General features: G+C 38.4%; 2 protein-coding genes across 5 annotated transcripts in view; one reads left to right on the plus strand and one right to left on the minus strand.

The window, feature by feature from the left end:
* ths (thisbe) overlaps positions 1-21757 on the minus strand; it is a 65698-nt gene that overhangs the window by 21554 nt on the left and 22387 nt on the right. For 3 of the 4 annotated variants that reach the window (XM_070284288.1, XM_070284289.1, XM_017164633.3), the window contains one exon: positions 3533-3656. In XM_070284288.1, coding sequence (XP_070140389.1) covers positions 3533-3656 — 124 coding nt within the window. Of the gene's footprint in view, positions 1-3532; positions 3657-6027; positions 6655-21757 lie in introns of those variants that run through there. The other variant, XM_017164634.3, reaches the window with a different exon arrangement.
* Ir48c (Ionotropic receptor 48c) lies at positions 7804-9602 on the plus strand. The gene has a single exon (XM_017164534.2). The coding sequence runs from the start codon at positions 7804-7806 to the stop codon at positions 9538-9540; it is 1737 nt and encodes a 578-aa protein (XP_017020023.1). The 3' UTR covers positions 9541-9602.

Consider the following 21757-nt stretch of genomic DNA (forward strand, 5'->3'; position numbering starts at 1 on the left):
TTTCTGTGCTGCACGTTTTCCTCCTCCGTTTTCCCTTTTGGGTGTTCATGTTAAACACATCTATTTATATTTTAATGATGTTTGTAATGATGGTGCTAAATATTTCCCACATTATTAGCACCTCCTCGTCTGGGTTCGGATTTTACAGATTTTTCTTTCAGGCGGCAAAGTCATTGAGGGATTTCTACTGTCCGAAGCAGGTTAGGTATCAAGATTTCTTGGCCACATATAGGTAGAAAAGGATTAACAAATTTGTTTAAGAAAAGGGTATGAAGGTGAAGGTAAGTCAAACAGGGAAGAAGTTGAATGGATGGGTGAGGAATTTATATAATAAATAGCTGAGCTTAGGTAGGGGTAAAGGGATTATAACTGAGGCCTTAATGTAGTTTTATAAATAATGAAAACTAAAAATTGTATAAAGAGTATCTTACTTGATACAATTGATAAAATAATTCCCAAAAATTATAATATGATATGGTTTTTTATCATATTTCCTTTACTCATAGAATTTATATTTATACCCTTGCAGGGTATTATAATTTCAGTCAGAGGCTAGTAACGCATTGAAGCAGTCATTTCCGACCCTATAAACCATATATATTCTTGATCAGCATCAACAGGCGAATCTATCTAGCCATGTCCGGAAAGAAATAATTTTTGGTTCATTTTTTGAAAAATTGATAAGGGGTTACATCATTAAAATTCTCAAAAATCGGCCTAAAATTCGATTTTTTTAAATTAAAAATTTAAGATGCAGATTTCTTAAGCTAGAAAAAACTAGCATAGAAATGCTTACAGAATTGATTTTGATGCTTTTTTGGCTAAGTTATGATATTTTTAAACTTTGGTTTTTCCAAAAATTATCATAGAAAATATGGAAAATATCCTTTTAAAAATATTTAATATTTTCGGTCTTCTTGAAGGGAATTATGATTTTATTAAGTGAAGCAATCATTTGCGACCCTATAAACCATATATATTCTTGATCAGAATCAACAGGCGAATCTATCTAGCCATGTCCGGAAAGAAATAATTTTTGGTTCATTTTTTGAAAAATTGATAAGGGGTTACATCATTAAAATTCTCAAAAATCGGCCTAAAATTCGATTTTTTTAAATTAAAAATTTAAGATGCAGATTTCTTAAGCTAGAAAAAACTAGCATAGAAATGCTTACAGAATTGATTTTGATGCTTTTTTGGCTTAGTTATGATATTTTTAAACTTTGGTTTTTCCAAAAATTATCATAGAAAATATGGAAAATATCCTTTTAAAAATATTTAATATTTCCGGTCTTCTTGAAGGGAATTATGCTTATGGCTTCCTTTCTTGTTTTAAAACTAAATAAATACGATATCCCACCTTAAACAGCGGCGCTACAGCCTCTTCAACTTCAAAGGTACATCTTAGTATCCCAAAGATACAAAGATACCGCCTCGTATTTGCTGGCTGAGAACCTGAACATCTCCGATTGATCTCGCTGATGGCGCTGTAGCCTTCAACGATGCTGAACAATGCTAAACATTTTTAATGAACTACAAGGCAAACAAGCGAAGAAGAGTCCGAGTCCAACTTCTACATAAGATAATACCTTATATATCATATAGACTCCAAGCAGAGTGCTTGCCCAAAGGTAAGGAAACAATGGACTTTAGGGACTTGGTATTCATCATTTGATCAAGAAATTAACGGTTTCGTTACTTGTTACATGCATCCCCCAGGGGCAAGCCAAGGCTGAGGTGTTGATTGGGCAACGCCCCGATCTCAGGAGAACCACAGACTATATAGAAGGGGAACCGAAAGCAGAACTGATTGCGTTCTTAAATTTATGACCGCACATGATGAGCTATAAAATGTTTTATGGCCAAGGGTCCCTGACGGTCCCCCTGGATGCAGTTGCAGTCCTAGCTACATCCCAAAATATATATCCCGTGCCACCTCAACAATTTTCGCCTTCTGTTGGTCTGAAAATTAAATCGTGTGATTTATTGACGTGTGGCCCGCTTCTGTTTTGGGAAAATGGAAAAGGGGAAATGGTAGAATGTTTGTGGAGTTCTTTTGGGGTGGTGAAAGTTCCACCTCCCCGGAAAACATACACAGAAATTGATTGAGATGTCAGGATTCATTAGTAGACATCCCTTGAATTATTTTTGTTTTTTTTTTTCCAGATAATCGGGGATTTGGTTGACCAGAGACTTTGGCCTAAGGGAAATTCCCAGCCGAAACAAGTGGGATAAACCCGCATTTGGTGAGGTCTAGGGATAATCCTGTACTACCTGAGCTTGGTCATGCAAATGAATGAAGTGAGGGTCAGAACAAGAGGGCGTGCAAATTGACAAAAGGAACTTTTCGCACATTAGCCTTAAGTGTTTGTGTGTTCAGAGTCCTGCAGGACCAGCTGGAATGGTTTTTGCACCTGTTGTTACTGCATTTTCCAGCATTTTTCATGCTTCTTCCGAACCGCCATTGTCTCTGCTGTTATTTTCCTATTATCCTGCTGTGTGTAAGGACAACGAAGGAGGAGGAGGAGAAGCCTTCGTAGCTCGTGCTGGTCCTTGTCTCTGTTTTTTCTTTTGGGTTTCAGGCCAGCAGCAGCTGCAGCGGCTCTAATTGGCCATAGTACGAGACCCAAAAAGGTTGTTTTTCTGTTATTTTTTTCGTCCAGTGAAAGTTGACCCAAAGCGTAGCAAATTTTCCTTTTGTTTCCCTCTTCTTTTTGCAATAAATTACGCATTTTATGGCTGCTGACCCACAAATGTTGCTTCAGGGGAGGGGGAACTCCGAGAGGCTGATCGAATATTTATTATTTAATAGGTTTGCCACTGAATAAAGTTTGCTGATTATGTTGTTAAATTAATTTGTTGATTTTTTATAAGCCTAAATACATAGTGAGATTAGTGAAAAGGTGATATAAGCCTAATTTAAGCCCTAAGTAAACTAATGGCATATTTGCTTTGTAAAAAATTTTTAAAGAACGAGCTGAGCCCAGGAAAAAGTTTTTTTTACTTCTAGGCTCTGCCCTTTCAACTAAATAAAATATTTAAAAATTCAAAACACAAACCAAAAATATTTTTAAACCCTTAAAATAAATTATAGACCCTTCCTGCTTCATTAAAAATTCCCTTCTTCACTGTTACCTCATCTCGAGTAGCTTTCGTCACGCTCTTAGCTGACAGTTGGCAACATTATTATTAATAATAATAGTCAACAATTGTGGCACTTTCTGTTACCCTGTTTTTTGGTCAAGTAGAGCCCCTCCTCAACCCCTGCATTGTCATGGAAATGAAAGCAAACAAACCGAAAACTACTGTAAATTGTTGAAATATTTCTGTGTTTCTTGGTTATATTTATTTTTGTGAAAGGTTTTTTCGGAGGAGAAAGAAAGAGTTTTGGAAATTGTAAATTAGATGGCAATGTGAAGGCATTTCCTGCAGACGTGTCAATAAACAAAAAACAAGACGCGGGGCACTTGAGCTGAGCTCCGCTGAGGTGTTTTTAGGGGGTTAAGTAGTAAATTTATTGGAAATTACTTACGGATCTGTGAAGTGTCTGTCACTGAGACTGTTCCTTCCGCAGCTAGGTGTATGGCTTTGTTGTGTGCACACTGTGACATTATTACGAAATCTTCTACTGTACATAATGCACCTGAAATCACCACCTGGAAAAGGGATCAAGAAATATATTTATTAATAAATGAACTACATTTTTCTCTATGTACTCCCAGCACTCTTGTATTTTGCTCTCCCATTTCCAGCCTTATCTTTGCGCTATCTAACTGCGGGCCATCAATAATTGTATCTATCAGATACGAATTGATATCGAAGCTAAATTGCATACCAATGTTTACACCTTGTCACGACAAATACTTTGATACCGTGCAAACAAAGCACAAAAGTATTTCATGTCATCTCTGGGGAGGGGTGTGGGGTGTCTAAAGGGTATGCCGGTAGCCTTTACCCTTCCTCTCTTCTTTCGGTAATTTATCATGTTTGATTAGTTGTGTCTCTCTTTTGATATTTTATTACATTCATTAATAATCGGGCGTTTGATTTAATGAATTTATTGTTTCGGCGCTTGTGTGTGCTCCCCTTTTCCCCCTCTAAAAAATATTATAGGTGTTATTGTGCCAGGTCAGGTTATAAATCAAAAGAGGGGACCCAGATTTACCTGCCTCAGGTGCTTACATCTATAACTTCTAGGCGACTTTGGCCATGTAATGCCGCATTATTATTACGGTAGCTCAAGTGCAAAATTTTCAAGATTTATTCTGCAATTTATGGGGGACACTTTGAGGGGAAACTGTAAAAAGTTGTAAAGTTTCAATGGCATTTTATCTCCAGCTTTTTTTTACGTCTTTCTTTTTAGTTGGGCTATATTTTCTTTATTTATTTAATGATGAATGGGAGTAGACTTTGACCATGGAATTTTTATTGCATTTTCCTGAAGCTTTATACTTTTTACAAGATTTATTTCTAGATTTATGAGACTAGGTAATTCCCAGGAAATTGTAAAAGCCTCAATGGGGTTTGCTCTGCTTCTTCCTATCTCTAGTTATTTTTAGTGTAAATATTTGGCAAAGCTCTATAGGTATTTATGCAACTATTTTATTATTATATTTATTTGTATATCATTTTCCATACATCACCTCTCCCTTTTCCCTCGCACATGCCACACCTTATCTCCATTCATAATTTCATCAACCCAGAAAAAAAAAATAAAACGGGCCTTGCTACGCTTTATTTATTAGAACTCTGTCGATAATTACAAAATAATGCGTTTGCTTGCCGCCAACCCTTGGCTTTTTTTACCACTTCACTTTACTAGAGGCCTGAACCGCCCACTGCCTCACCCCGCCCAGCTGCCACCCACCACGAGTATCTTAAAAAACACTTAAAGAAAATATTGAATTTAAAAATAATGAAATATTTAAATAAAATTTTATGATTATAAAGCATTTCTAAGACAATCAATTTTCTTTTACAAATAATTCTTAGCTTCGAAATGGCTTAGCTATTACATTCTAAAAATTACTGCGTTTTCTTTCCGTGTAACATGTGCTTGGGAAAATATAACCTGCACATATTGCTTACTGGGGGATCGAAACGAGGTTACCCCGGGCATAAATTTGAGGCACCTCCTCGATAGCTCGATAGCATTTACAAAGCGAGCGCCTTTGATAAGATTTCAAAGCTACCAACTGGAGAGTTATTTCGTTCAGTGGAATGGGCAGGGGTGGCGGGTTTTCTCTTGAGTTTTTTCCAGTATTGAGGAAGTGCTTACTGGCCTTTGTAACTTGGTTAATTTGTGGCCCCAACAGTTTGATAGTTGTGAATGAACGGGGGCCTCTGAGTTAGAGGCTGTGCTTGGCTTCGAGGGACCTTGATGAGAGTTTTTTTTTAGTGTTTTATAGATTCGAGGGTATTGCCATTCGAGTGGCTAAGCACGAGGGCCAACCGGTGGCGCTGTAAAGTTAAGGGTCTTCCCCGCATATCGCAAAACGACGCCTCAATCACTTCAGAACTTAAAAAGTTGGTTAGCAAAGGGAACCCGTTAAGAGATAACAAAGGGTTGGAGGGACTTTGAAAAATATATAAAAAATATATATAACGATATTGAAGCTTATAAGTGCGTAGAATATTTTTGAGCATGTTTTGGCATTCTAAAAATTGTTAAGAAAGTGTGAAATGAGAGCCAGAATTCAGGAAAACAAAGCATTCAAAGAAAGGCAGATGCTATATCTTTAGTATTCTGATTAATTAATATTAATATTAATCAAAGTTTTGGCTATTCCAATTCATATTTAAAATTTTAGTGAATAAATATATCGTAATCCTTATTTTAGGAAGTCGCCTTGTAATTAATTTTAATATTATTTTGTTATAATTTTCTAATAGAAACTCCGCAAAGTTCGATTACACTCCACCTAAAAAAACTGTAACTTTAATCGATGAACAGCACCAGCACCCTTAACCTTCCCTTTCGGCCAGACCTTCATAAATCATTAAATATTTATATACTTTTATACTCACAATAAAAAACAGCAGTCTCTCTAACTGATTCGACATTCATTCGGCGATTAATGTACATAATTTTAACCCATTTACTGCCGGCTCAGAGCAGTAAACTAAAATTCAGTTGGCGGCGCGGCTATCGGCTGACATTGGTATCGTCGAGTGGTTATCCCCGTGCTTGACCGATAATTTCGATAATTCCAATTAAGCACATTCCCCATTCACAAATATTATTTAAATATATAATTATTTTTGCAATATTCTGGAGTATTTCTTGGCGTTCAGGCCGAAATGAAATCGAAACTCATTTCTGGCTCACACAACACACGCGTGCACACACGCGACATATAACTTCCTTCCTTCCGGTAGATAATAAAATATTTCTAATTTTATTTTTATTATCCAAAAAGGGGGCACGCTTTTTCTGGTTAACGTAACACTGTATAATGTAACGTAAGCTAAACGTAAGCTTTAAATCGGGCGTTGCCTTAGCGTTGCACGTCTTGGCAGGGCGATTGAATTATCGAGACTAAACCGAATCGAAACGTGCGACATTTTTCGGTTTTCTGTTTTTTTCTTCCTTTCCACACACAGCAGCAGCGGCAGCAGCACGCAACAGCCACTTAACAGCGGCACAACCACAACAGTTTGGAAAACTTGCGCATTTGTAGTGCTCTCTTATCATTTTCTTTCTGTTCAAGGAAATGTTGGATCAGCAAAAAAAATATATTTAAAATAATAATGCTTATATAAACATTTAAATTGCATAAAATCATCATATTAAACCTAAAAGCATGGACATAATTAAACAAAAACAATTTTAAGTGCCTCTTTTATTGCGTAGCTTGCATCCTGGCTTTCATTTGGCTTGAATTATTATCATTACTTTTTTTGTATAATATTTTGTGTGACTATCCTTTTTCACCGAAATATATTATATTTTTGTTGTTTTTAATTTAATTTCTGACGGGAAAACTAGCGGAAATGACATCGCCATGGCTGTTGCAGTGCCAAGCCCACTTATTGCATGCGATAATTACTGCTAGAGCCGCTTGCAATATGCAATGTTAAGTTAGCAGCTGTTAACGTTCGAACCTGTTGTTCGAACTGTTAAAGTAGTGGGAGTTAGTTGGGCTATGTTAGTGCACTGCAATGTTAACTGCTTGCATTTTGGGGTTTAAGAGGAATATTTTAGGATTTAGCTTAAAATTGATATTATTTAAAGTTTTTTTATTTTATTTAGAGTATTGTTTGTTTTAGGGGTTTTAAATGTCTAATATTAAAGGCTTCTTCTAGAAAATTCCCTTGATTTCATTATTTATTATTTTTAAATTAATAAAAAATAAATTATATATTATAAATTATTATTTTTAAATTAATAAAAAATAAATAGACCTTTAGTAAAGTCATTAAGAAAAATTAATTTATTTGTATATTAAAAAATTATTATTTAAATAAAATATATTATAAATATTAATAAATCGACAAATTATTAGTATTTATTTATTAAGAAATGTTAAGCCTTTCTTCTAATAAATAATATTTTTTTTTCATTCTAAGCCTTTTCCTTCTAAGGAAAACCACTTCTCTTAATTAAAAAATGTCTCTTTGCCTTCCCTAACTAAACCTCATTCAATTAAATCCCTTTTAATTGCATATTTGGACACCTTTACAAGCCAATAGTTATTTAATAACAAGCACAAACTAATTAACAAAGCTTATTAAATTAACTAGCCAAGTTTTCTTTGTCACTGAACCAAGAAAGTGGCTTCATTAGCTTACAAACCTTTCAAGATGTTGCTTCTTAAAATCTTTCTTATAATAAATACCAGCCTAAAACTCATTTCCACAAATTCAGAGAATATAATCAACGAATTAACTTTAAAGTTAAATATAAAAACTCACATTTATTATGGTTTCAGCAAGGAGACCTTCGAGGAACTCAATTTGAAAACAAATCAACCCAAATTACTGATTTTCAACAACATAAGTGAAGAGTTTAAGACAGAGCACGATGACCCTGTGCTGGTAATAATGAATTTAGAAGCTGATCTCGATTTTAATCTGGTGCCAATAGAGGTGCTAAAATCCTATTTTACAGATAGGCAATATAATGATATATTGCTTATGGATACAGACAAAAATGAAGAGAAAAGTTATATGGAAATAAGCAAAGTTTATTGGGATGCTGGATTTTCTTATGTATTAATTTACGCCTCTCAAGAAGAGCAACTTTGGTCACTGAGGCCCTATCCCTACTTGGAGATCAAGCAAAGTAACTTGGAAGAATATATAAAATCCCGTAATAATCGCAATTTAAGGGGCTATCCCCTGAGAGTGCTGGTGACCAATGATCCACCCCATTGCTTTGTGGACGAGGAAGAGCCCCCGGAGTCCAAGGATCGATACAAGGGCAGCATCATAGAAATATTCAAGCTGTTTGCTGAGCAACTCAATGCCACCTTCCAGGCGGTACCCTTTCCCGGCCTCCGGAGATACTCCACCTACGAGTGCCTCAACCTGGTGCAGGACAACGAGACGGATGCATGTGGGAGCATCTTCATCAGGACGTACAAGTATCCCACCAGCCACCCAGTTCGCCTCAATCGCGTGGCCATAATGGCTCCCTTTGGCAATCCCATCGACAAGTTCTACTACTTCTTCAGGCCCTTTGACTTCTATGTTTGGATTGCCATTGGTTTGATGGTGGTCTACATGTGCCTAATGGGTTCCTTGCTCCATCGCTGGCTTTATGGCAGCTGGGATGTGGGTCAGTACCTCCTGCTGGCGGTGCAGACTCTGCTGACCAGGGAACTCTCACTGCCGCAGTGTTCTGGAGGCTCCAAGCTAATGCTGTTGCTCCTGCTCTTTGCCATTGGTTTTGTTTTGTCCAATCTGTACGTGGCTTTGCTCTCCATGATGCTCACCACGAAGCTCTATCAAAGACCCATCGACAACCTGGCCGACTTAAAGGCGGCCAATGTGAACATATTGCTGCAGCAGCACAATATTCGACCCAATTCCATTTATGGAAGTTCAGAGGAGCTCAGGGAGCGATTCCTACTAGTGGAGGAGGAGCTGCACATGCAGCTTAGGGATGTCCTGGACCCCAACTATGCCTATGTGGACTCGGAGGATCGCATGGATTTTTATCTCTACCAGCAAAAGTTCTTGCGTAGGCGACGCATGAAGAAGCTAGCCAATCCGGTGGGCTACACCTGGGCTGTCCAGGTGATACGACAGAACTGGGTGCTGGAACGGCTGTACAATGACCACATCCAGCAACTCTTTGAGAGCGGATTGCAAGACAAACTGGTGGAGGATGTTCATGAGTTGGCCGTAAAGGCAGGCTTCCTGCACTTTTTCCCCACACAAAGCCAAACCATCGAACCTTTGAGGCTTGAGGATATTGTGATGGCAGCCATGGTCTTGGGCGGTGGCCACGCCCTCGCCGGGATCTGTTTCCTGGGTGAGCTCACATACTCATTCCAATCGCAATCGTTGTTGCTTGAATCACGGGAATGGCAATAGTTCCGGCTGGCAATAAAGACGGTTAACACCCACGCCATAAAGGCGGAAACACCCCTAAGTGTATCGCAATTTAAAGCGATTAGGGTCACAATGAGGACCCGCATGCGACATCCGTAGCGGCCATTGGCAGGTCACTCAAAGAAAAATATTTGGATTAATTAATTGTTAAAGGATTCAACGGAAATTAAATAAACTTGCAAGATAGGTCTTGCTTTAAAGTTACAAATTATTTTTACTTAAAGAACTTCTTCATTTTCTCCTTTTTATTAAACACAATATTTTCCTTTATCTAAAAACCTCTCTTTTAATTTCTCTCAGTGTCCCAGAAGTGTGTCATGTGGGTGGGCCCTTACTCTACTTCTCCCAGCGGAAGTTGCCGAAAAATGCAGCAGTTGATTGAACATTGATTGACAATGGCTTCAGGACAGGATGAGGGGCGCGGCTCGGTCCACTGAGAGACAATCGATTCATGGACATGGACATGGACATGGCTGAGAGGACATAACCAGCGAGGAGGAGGAGGTGGTAGCAGGAGGTGGAGACTGCTCCTTGGGCAATCCCCCTTTTGTTCAGCGAAACAATGGCGATTTGTGCACCGTGAGCAGTCGGTGAGCTCCTCGCTCTTTTGTGGCCCTTCTTTGCCTGTCCTTGTAATCCCCGATAATGGGCCATTGTCAGTATCGATGTGGGATGTGTCCGCTGTCCCCTGTTCCTTGTCGATGCCTGATTTTCGACGCCTGCCATTGACGACCAATGACAGGCACTCGGTTCGCCACGATGCTTGATTGCTGGACGCACTTTGGCACAGACACCGATGGGGATTGGCTTGGCTTTGGCTTCAATTGGATTGCCCCACTCCAAGGCCCACTTAAGTCGGGTTAAATTAGGTATTTAATAAGGGAATCCAGAGGGATAAAGTGTGAAAAGGGAGGTAATTAGGGAATTTAAAAGGGAATTTGGAAAGAGTGTCCAAGGGTATTTATTTAGAATTGATATAGAGAAAGAGATATAAGATACTCAATTAAAGATATATCTTCAGCCTTAGTTACCCCCAAATGTTATTTATTTTTCCCATAATGTCAAGTACTTTCTCGAGAAGTTACCATCTGGTTAATTAGGATTATTTCTCCCTCGCTTTTCCCATTTGAAAACCAAAATGTCATTTCAATTTCAACAACATTCGGCACTCGAAATGATAATTACACGTTTCGCATTTGAAGTGAAAATAACAGAGACCTTAAGTAGGATTAGTTTTTGGGTTTATTGTCACTTTTGGCCCCTTCAATCAAGCGATATCACACGAAGGTCCAAAGGTTCGCCTACAGAACTTCTTAGGCCACAATTTCATCACCTTAGTGACTCAGTCTTGGCCAATTCTTTAAATAAGAATTCTTTTCATAAGTAAAGTAAACAATTACTTTTCACTTTTCTTGCACTGAAACTTATCAAAAGCTGTTGCCAACTGATCAAGTCAAGTTTCTCGTAAGCGAATCTGGCCAACAAAATATTGGCCAAAGTCACGGGCCCACGCGATTGCCAATGTTGCTATCGCTGTGACGTCACAAGGAATGTGCCGCCAAGATTGCCACCGATTAGATTCGGTTACAAACAACTCGGAGTCAAACTATGTTAAGTTGTCAAGTGATAGCCGAGGGCTGTTCATTAGCGAAATATAAAAGTTCTTGGCCGCAGCTGTCATCGAGATTGCTTTTGCTTTGCTTATGTGATATTTGAACCTCTTCAAAAGCTGAATTTCATGTATATTTATAGGAAAATTCTTGGGAAAATTCAGCAGAGCGGAATTTTTTTTGTTTTGGCATTCCAAGAGTACAGCTAAGGAATATTTAAAGTGGGTTATCTAATCCAAAAGGTATGGGATATACATAGCTACTTGCTTGTGTAATCTGTGATTGGAGGACTTGAAACTTGATTTTTAAAGCAATGAAATTGTTTTCTAAAAAGTGATATAGGGGGAAATAATTTTATGTAAAATTAAAGGATGCATTTTTCTTTTATTAACTTTAGAGGCAATTATTCTTGATTTAGAAAACAAAATTAAGTAACTTTTAGGGTAAGTAACTATTTAAAAGTATATATTTACCCGCCCCACCGCTAGATAACCGCTATTAACCAGGTTAACGTCGAGGTCAAAACATAAAAAAAGCCAAACAACAAACCAAACAAAACCCAAAACTCAAATCAATCTTTATTTTGGCAACTTTTTTGCTTGGCCCATCAAGTGGATACCGCAAAAAGCTAATTAATTTTTTGCGCTGCCCATTTCGCCGTCAACGGCAGCCGAAAACGCTCATCAAACTAATTGGCCAGCGTGGGTGGCCAACTCTACTCTTAACTTGGCTTTAATTGCATGAGCCGTTCCCTGGTCGAGAACCTGCCAAAGACAGGCATTTAAAAGAGACGCAGCTCATTGTCTGCCTAATGGCTTCCAAGCCAAGGCCCAGCGTTGATTTTCTGTATATATATTTTTGTTATTTTTGTTTTGTTGCTATTTTGGCCACTTGGCCATTTACCGTTTAGGCCTTTTTGACTCTGGCGTGTCAAGCCAGCCCAAGCTGCTTAATAAACTTAACAATTTAATTTGCCAGTTTTAGACAAGAAATTATTTAGTTTTAGTATTTATTTATTTTTCAAGAGAGAAAAAGGTTGGATTATATGAGGGAAAAATTAAGAAACCTTTGTTAGGGGAGTGGTTATAATTATAAGAAAACTAAAAGTGAGCGAAATTCGGAGAAACCTTTATATCCGGGATTCTGAAAATGTCTTTACTCGTTTTCTTCTATCAAAATTAATCTATAAATTCCACCGGAAATGCTTCTTTCCTGATCATAAAAAATTGCTAATTATTTACAGTTGATTACACACCCTGTGGCTGTGGCAACTTTGCACGCTGCTGCTGGCCCCACTTGAACTTCGTGGCCAACTGGTGACCAGCTCCTCCACCCTCTACTTCCCCCGCCGCTCTAGGCGCCACGATATGCTGTCAATCAACGCGGGTGGTGTGCCCTCGGTGGGTGGTTGTGGCATTGGTGCCAAGCAGCGGTGTATCACCCAATCAATAACAATGACTGATTACGATTAAGCATTTGGCCATTTGGCTTCTTCGGCGAGCCTCCAATTTGGCCAGAAGGAAATGCGAAAATGCTTGGCCCATGAGTAACTCGACGCCTATGAGATTTCTGGCCTGTCGTGTGGCCAAAAAAGTTTTAAGGAAATAGGTAGTTGGACAGGTGAAAGTTCCCTGGGAGGTTCTAGAGAGAGATTGATGGGGCGGAAGGCGACCTTCAAGTGAGGAATTATTATTGTTTTGGGGTATTGTGATTATTGTTACAACATTATTTTGGGCTTAAGGGATATTTAGACATTATTATTTTTTCAGGGAAATATATATAGTTACTAAGAATTATTACAAAAAAAATCTTTAAAAACAAGAAAGGAAACTAACTTCGGGAAGCCGAAATTTGTATACCCTTGCTGTTTGCCATAGGATCTGTCACTCAATCAAAAACCGATCATAACTAAGCCAAAAAAGCATCAAATTCAATTCGGAAAGCTCCAAACCCAATTGTATAAGAAAACCCTTAAATAATAATAAAGAAGGTATTCCTTTTACAAAACCAACCAATTTTCTCTTCTAAAAAATAATGCAATTCAGTGACTCCCTTTTAAAAGCCCAAGATGACCAGGCAATTATTATAAAGTACCTATAGCTTATCAGTAAATTGGGGACGACTGAGGCTAAATAAGTCCCCAACAAAAACGTATATAGTATACAGTATATATATATAGTATATTCCCACCCTCCCTTTGCCAGGATGACGTGCGAATCTGGCATTAGAGCGCCACAGCTGTCGGTGATTTACAATCTCCTTTTCGACGCCGCGGAAACCTCATAAAGATTGTCCCGAATAGCAAAATCAAAATAAATCGTAAATAAATCGAGGCGAAATTCCTTTAGCGGTGCACAAAGATTCCATGACACTTGGCTATATCAGATCGTCTCCAGTGGCATCCGCCTTTCTATAACGGCGGACTTTGCTATCGGATCGTATATTACTACCTTATCGCCGGAGAGTCACCTTCTCCTGCTATTTTCGATTCGGCTTCGGCTTTTGGGCCAGGCTAATGAGCTCTAATTGATTCCCTTTCCGATTGGTTTACGACTAGCGTATAATATCTGGACAGGATCTTGCGGTTTCCTTGGTTTCGGTGTCGAGGCACGTGTCGTCCAGCCGTATCGAATTTTTTTTATTTGTGTGCGTTTCGACCGCAAAGGCCAAAAGACCACTGAAATTTACACTCGTACTTGCCGTTTGTTACCAAACATGTAAACAAAAAACCGCAAAGCCAACAAAATATTCAGCCCACACACACGGTGCACACACGGTGCACACACGGAAAACGTGGCCTGGGGCCGATTCATGTTTGACAAGTAATAAAAGTGATTAAAGCAAATCTAAACACTTGCTTTGGGTTCTCCATGAGCTGGGAAGTGAGTGAGTTATCCACTCGACTCTGGGGGTGGTGCAGGGGTCGAATCATTTGTTAATCAAAATGCAAATGTAATCAATAGAACGGAAGTGCCTGCCCCGTGGCATAGACCTGTAATTTGGTTATTGTAGTAAATGTAATAACATAATGGATTAGGGCGGGGGAAAGGGGAAAAGGGGGGGTGTACAGTGGGCTAATAATTTGAGATATTAAATCCCTTCTTTTAATATTATTTTAATATTGCTTTAATATAATTTTAAAATTATTTTAATATTTATAGTGAGGCTCTAGAAAAGCTGTATGAATATTTAATTCTAGAATATATATCATCATTTTGCAAGCAAAATATCTCTTTTAAATTCTTTCTTAAAAATTAAATCTTTAAATATATATGAAATATATTCAATGAATTGAATTTTATTCTTTTAATTTTTATTTCAGCCACTGTAACTTCCTTCAAAAAAAAGGCAGTCAAGTCTCTCCCCCCTTTTTGACATAATAAGTCTAGCCATGGCTCTCTCCCTTAGCTGCGCCCCAAGTTGCATGTCAAACGGCATAAACATTGCTGCAAAAGGTCACCCCAACTCCACCCCACCACCATCACCACCCACCTGATCCACCTGGTCGGTCCACTGCTGGCCCTTTGGCATTTCGGCTGCCGCTTTTCCTGCGGAAATGTGCGCCAAAATGTTTGCGTGCCTCCCAAAACGACGAGTATGAGAATGTAATATGTTGGGGATATTTGAAATTTAAGAAAAACAACGTGCCAAGAAGGGGTGCTGACATGCTATATATATATATTCTCATATATATATGCGATTTATATGGGCAATATGTTGGGGGCTGGCCGGGATGACTTGGCAAATGGCGCCGGCAAATGCGTTCATTGAACTGCCTCAGCAATGCAATAAAAAAATCAAAAAAAGAAAAGAAAAAACACATTTAAAAGGAAAATAAATATGTGTAGGATAACTGGCGACTAAAGGAAAAACCTCCTAGCAGGGAAAAAGGTGCAGGGGGTAGTGGGAAGATCTAAGACAAACACTGAGCGGATTTATGGGGTCGCTGCGGGTCGCGTCGCAAGTAAGACGGAAGCGGAAGGAGGACGCGAAACTGGCAACTGACACACAAATGGCAGAAGGAAGTGAGGGGGAACCGCAGAAAGGAAGCTGTCGAAGGGGCTGACAACCCTTGCGGCTACTCCTGAAGGCACTGAAACAAAAGTAGCAAAGCTAAAGATAAAGATTTCTTGATTTTAATGAGACTTTTTAGGCATTAAGGCTCTAAAAGATTTCATTAACTGGCCTGAAAAATGTTTAAAAATTAAAAAATAAATATTTTTAAATGCTGAAATATTATATTTTATTATTTTACACACCCTTTAGTACTATTTTCAAGCCTCAAATATTATTTGAAATATTTATTATAGTTTTTCTCAGTTCTTTTATCCTTTTGCCTTACTGTCTTGGTCTTTTCTTGTTGTTTTTGGCTTGGCAAACGGAAGCGAATTATGTTGCCTTATGCCACCGACAACGACGAGGACGACGAAAGGGTTCAAGACACCAGCCACATCCCAGCTCCTGGGGTGCAGCCATGTCCTGCTGGGGTGAAACTGATACGCGGGACACCAGGCCGCAGCCAGAGACAGATACAGATACTCTTGGATATCTCGTGGCCGGTTTAATGTGCAGAAAATTTCAGATTTTAATGAGCCATTTCGGCAGGTATAGAATTCCATTCATTACTTACGCCTCGCTGGAGGTGGCATTGCATAAGAGACCTCAAACTCAGGCGGTACAACGTGGCGGATAATTGATATTTGACCAAACTGGCCGCAGGAAACTCTACAGATAAACCACTGCTGGACTCAAATTATTATAATCGAGGATTGATTTCCTAATCACAAACTCGCTTCCCGTCATAAAACAGATTCAGCGTTCACTGGTTCGAGTAATAACTCGAAAATCTAACCAGGGGAGTGACTTCTTCCATTGTTTTTTGGTGGAGGCAACGATAAGATTTATATTTCTGATATAGAATATAATGAAATTCCAATTGCAACGATGATAAATCAAATTCCATTTTTGGTGTCTACTATATTTAGAGGATGAACACGGGAATTCCTTGGAAGAAATATCACTTATTTTGCGATTTGAAAGCGTCACTTTTAAATTCCGCACTTCCAAGGAGCAGAAACCATAAATTTGTTGTGTTTCTTCAAAGTCTACTTAATCTAAGACTCAAAATTGTCACTCAACCCCCACAAAAACTGAAGTGAAAAGTGAGAGTGAACGATTTTCTTGTCATCGAAAGCCCCAGCGGATAGGAAAATCTCTGGGCGTCAGATAGTGACGGTTAATCAACACTTGGAGACGAGGTCAAGGTCCAATATGGGGGGAAATATAAAAGTAAAAATTTTAGCAAAATTAGAAATGATTTTCCAGGGAAATATTAGTTCTCCCTCTCTCTGTTCCCCTGAGGTTCCACTCCACTTAAAGCCTGGTGGGTGCAGCTAAACTGTGGCAAATGCCACGCCCCTTTTGCTTGGGCAATTTGTTGCGCTTCGTTGCGCGTGGAAATTATGATTTTTGCTTTTGTGGAAAATCTCATTAGGCGCTGTGCCTGAAAAAGGATGCCGATTTGGCCATAAATATAGGCTAGTGCTAGTGCCAGTGCCAGCCTGCTGCAATTTGCAACCCAAAACCAAAACCCTGGGCACAATCCTTTGGGGTTAAAGGCATGTTACGTGGCATTTTAATTAAGCGGAGCAGCGAGCAGGGTTTTATGGACATTTCTTTAATGGCCCCGCATAAATTCTGCGCTCCAGCTGGAAGAGACTCCGAGACTCGGGGGCATAAAATGCACGGCAGGCAGTCTGAAAGTGAATTTAATGCCATTTTTTGGGTTCAAACAAAGTTGTGAAGCCGCTTTGTATCGGCGGGAGCTATGCCGTTGATAACTATATCCCGCCGGCGGGGCGGACTACTTTGTAGCGGATCGATGATCGGCGGCTTTTCTTATCGATTGCCTGATAAATGTGTCATTCAACCCGGCGGCGTGGCAACTGCAACTGCAACTGTATCTGGTATTTGTATCTGTATCTGGTAAATACGTTTTATGGTTCTCTAAAGCCCTGCTTGCACTGGCTTTCACACTCATTACTAGCTGCCTAGCAGTGTTTGTACAAGCATAGGGTATGGGTGTAGGCTATGAGTCATTAGTAAAATATTAGTATCTACTATATATATATATTTATGAATTTATTTATTAATTATATTTAATTATATTGAAGTTAATCATTAAAAAAAGTTAAAACTAAACGAAATTGACGTTCCTCTTAAAGTTTTCTTCACAGAAATATTTTTTAAATGCTCTTTTTAATTAAAAAAAAAATAAATAAATACATGCTTTAATGTATTCTCCTATTAACCAAATTATTTAACATTTGGACTCTTACTAATTTAAAAAGCATTCATGATCGATCATTTATTTATTTATTTATGAATTTTAAGCGATAAATAATAGCATTCCAATGCAAAGATAAATAACTATCACATGCTAACTTGACCTGAGTGAGGTAAACTTCGAACAGTTCCACCTCGTGTCTTAAAATAAATGTTTAACTCATTTATAAAAATTCCAGAAATTCCAAACTAACCGTAGTTCCAGCCGGAATTGGATGAATACATATTCCCTTAATCGTTCATTATAATCCGTTGCCGTAACGATATAATTTATTGTAAATGCTTAACCATCATAAACTGCTCGTGATCAGCGTGATCGTTTTGGCTCGTTTGTAGTCTTAAACGATTTAAGAGAAGCTCATTTACCCATCGATATATATCTTCCCATTTTGTTGGGTTTTTTTGCATATCTCATGAGCAGCACGAAACGGAATGATTTATTTGCATATGCAACACCGAAATGCACTCACAAAATGAGCTTTTAAGTGGCCGGCGGCCCTCCACTTTCGACTTTTATTTTATTTTATTTTTATATTTTTTTTCGGCTTCACCCTTTTGGGCAAGAAAAAAACAAAATTAAACTCGAGGGGAACTGTCACCAAGTGCTCCACATTTTGTGTAAAGCTTATTAAGAAATGCTTATTCCGCTCTCTGTCTCTTTCACTGGGTGAGCCTCCAACTCTCGCCATCTCTTTTTTTCAGGCTGGTTTTATCGAGTTTAATGGATTTTTAATGAGTCTGAAGCGGGGCTTTTGACGGCTTTTTCGGAAAGTGCAGTTTCATTATCTCTTAATCCTGTTTGACTTTCAGGAAGGAGGAAGATACAATTTTAAGGGAGGGGCCATCGATGAGATCGGATTAGGGATTCAATTGAGAAGCGATTGTTGATAATGTTATGTGATTTTGTTGTAAATCTGATTTTGCTGTAAATATTTAGTATTTATTTAGATAAAAACTAAGATAGATAATTAGGTAGATAAATATATTTCTAACAACATAGCCAGCGGTACCAAAAACCCAAGCCTGGGACAACAAAGTCCCAAAGAAGGGATACGAAACACAATAATTTAGGCACTTGCATTTGGAAAAGGAAATTCCAATGTGAAAACTAAGGAAAGAGCTCTTGATTTGGTAATTTAATTTAATTTGATTTAATTTAATAAAATAAAATTCCAAGTAAAGTAAAATCCCGAAAATTAAAGCAAAACATAATTGCGGGTAAAAAGAGTCACCGAAATTCAATCTCAATTGAAACCAAATCATCAGAGTCGCCAGAGAAGTCGCCAGTAGTGTCGCCCAGTGGCGGACAGTAATCCTACACACTTGTCGCCTCTAGTATTTGGCCATCGAACAATTCCCAGAATTCTGTTCGCGCACCGCCTAGACAGCAATTAGATAGACCCAAGACAATGCCAAACAAATCAAGTCAAATACAATAAAGCGCCCTGGCATTTTATCAGCTCCGAATCAGACGTAACATCAGTACCCAGAGCACTCGAGTGTCGGGCCCTCAGATCGCTGTGGCTTCGGTTTACAACGCAAAAAGTGTAAAAAATACCAGAAAGGAGAGGGTTTTACATGGAGGAATCGAATTGGAAATACCCTTGACAGTCTCTTAATTTTTATAAAATACTTAAAGAGATTTTAATATAAAAAACAAATGGATAAAGCCATAAACATAACACAGTCTTCTTTTGGCAATTTAAAGTCTCTCTTTTGGTAAAAAAAATCTTATTTTTCTTGTAATACTTCTTCTTTAATTTATATGTATTTCCATTTCATATAATACCTCCTTTCAGGGCAAGATAAAGCCAAAAGGGTTTGCTGCCTGAACAGTCTTTGATCAAAACGACTGACGCGGAAGCGGCGCAGATAGCTGATAGGAGATAGCAGTTGGCATTCCACGCCCTGGCCTAGTCATGGCTAAAATATTTTTTGGCCAAAGTCTGCTGGCAGCAGGAACTTGCATAAACAAGGCGACTGCCTGAAGACCAAAGACCCAAGACTTCTGACTAAGGTCGTTCCCCTGGGGCCCATCGATAACGTAATTTGGCACTGCAAAATGTGCGATCGAGTGGGAGAAGTCGAGTGGCTGGAATCTGGAATGCTGGTACTTCACTTTACAATTATCGCTAAGGAATTTTAATTGAGCTTGGGAATCACAGTACCTGTCCCTACACGTAATTATTAGCTAATTTGCAGGCAACTGTACTGAACTACTATTACCAGACATTACCAAATGTGACTGACCTAAGTCAAAGGCAGATAACGAACATATTGAGTCTCCTTTTTAGCAACCAAGTCACTAAAATAGCCCTGACCAGCAGTTGGATTATGGTTAACCCAAACCGATGGGTTTTTAATGCCCTCCCCTTTTGGTGGAAATAAACGAAAATAGAATGGAAAATTATATCAGTTGCCATAAGCAAAGAAAAGTGGTCAAAAGTTGGGGCTTAGTAACCATAAATACTTAAGGAGACTTCGTGTTTAAAGGATCTGGAAAGTCCTTAAACGTCACAAGGTCAAGGTTCTTTGAAGTACAGTTGAGTCAGCAATCGAGGCGGTTATCGCATGGCGTGTGGCAAGGCTTCCGCTCGTCGCCTTTTATCGTTTTATCGATAGCGCCGAAAATGTTGCTTCAGTTGTTAATCCAAAATACAACAAGTTATTTGACAAGCGCACTAATTGATTTGATTCTCGTGGCATTGCGACAGTAACGATGATCGGGGAATTTTTTGTTGGCTTGGGAAATGCAAAAGTTTTTCAAAATCAAAGTAAATGTATTTTTATTTATTAAATTTCTTAATTTATTAAACTGTTTCCAAGCAGATATAGAATATTTTTCCTTCTAGACCTAGAATTACCTCTTTAAATCTAGAAATTAAAACTTAAGTCAATGTAAATTCTCTTTTTCTCAATTTTTGTTGTTCACTGGAATGTTAATTATTTTGCCCTGAATAAATTGCCAAAAACTAATGCTAGCCCTTGGAAACAAACTTTTTTTAGTGGCATAGAAACCACCGGGAAAGCGACTCTACCTTGAGTCACTAAGTCTACAAAAGAACTTCCTCCGGTCTGGTGTATCTGTAGATAGACAAATAAAACATAATGGCAGAGTTGGTAAAATATTTCGAGAGCCTTTTGGGTCGTTTGCCCCACTCTGATAAGACCAAATGCGTTTTGCAATAACGGAACACGGTCTACTATAGTATATAAGCCCCGCCGATATTTGTCTTCAGACAATGATGATGTCGAGGAGGGTTCTAGGCCTTGCATGTTACAGGAAATAAACAACAGAGGAGCAGCCAGTATATGTGGTAATTATGCAGCTCATATAAAGTCTTTTCAGTCGAAAACAGACGGGGGAAATCGTGGTATGTATAACGCCTGGATATGGCATATGGCAGAAATCATCATCATAAACCAACTCTGTTGTCAACACAATCGCACAATCTCAGCCACAAAAATAAAAAGACCGCCTGGCGCTCAACTCCCTCTCCCTTTTAGATTGTTCTATAAAAAAAGATACTCTACACTGAACGGAAGTTTGGTTTCTGATAAAGGCGGGCCAAGAAAGGGAGAGTTCTTTGGACCCCAAAATGTCTCGGTTCCTGCGGGGCTTTTGTGTTGGAAAGTACCTCGGAGTGAGGGATCTCCAAGTGGGTCACCTGCAGTTGACATAAGCAATTGCCCTGACAGGTGGGTGTGTGCCTCGGAGAGAGCTGTCAGGCATTGGGTGAAAGTGATCGTGGGTGGTAGACTCTGTAAAGTCATCATCATATCAAGAATTACGGCATTATTTTCCATTTATGGGTGACCTAAAAAGGGGAGGATTTGCATTGAGAAGAGAAGGTTGGGTGGGGTTTTAGAGGGTTTATTAAGGGTTTATTGCGGGTTTATTATGGGTTTAATACGATTTTTAAAATCTATAAATGGTAATGGTTTTTCTATAATTTTAAATACATATTCCTAAGCACTTTCAAGCTAAAAAGTTAAGTAGATAAAGCTTGTTTTATTCCTATAAGAAATTGGTTTCTAATAGAGTTATATCCTGGTCAGGCTCCTGATTAAAGTATTTTATGTGAAATATAATTTTCTGATAATTTTTTATATATTAAAAAATAGGTGAAGAAACTAATAGAATAGTTAATTTAAGGAACAAACCTTTTAAAAGATGAATAAAGCTATATATTCCTCGCTTTGTTTTATTTACAAATTAAGTAAAACAATAAAGCTTTGATTTT

The sequence above is a fragment of the Drosophila kikkawai genome, chromosome 2R (assembly GCF_030179895.1).
Source record: "Drosophila kikkawai strain 14028-0561.14 chromosome 2R, DkikHiC1v2, whole genome shotgun sequence".
Lineage (NCBI taxonomy): Eukaryota > Metazoa > Arthropoda > Insecta > Diptera > Drosophilidae > Drosophila > Drosophila kikkawai.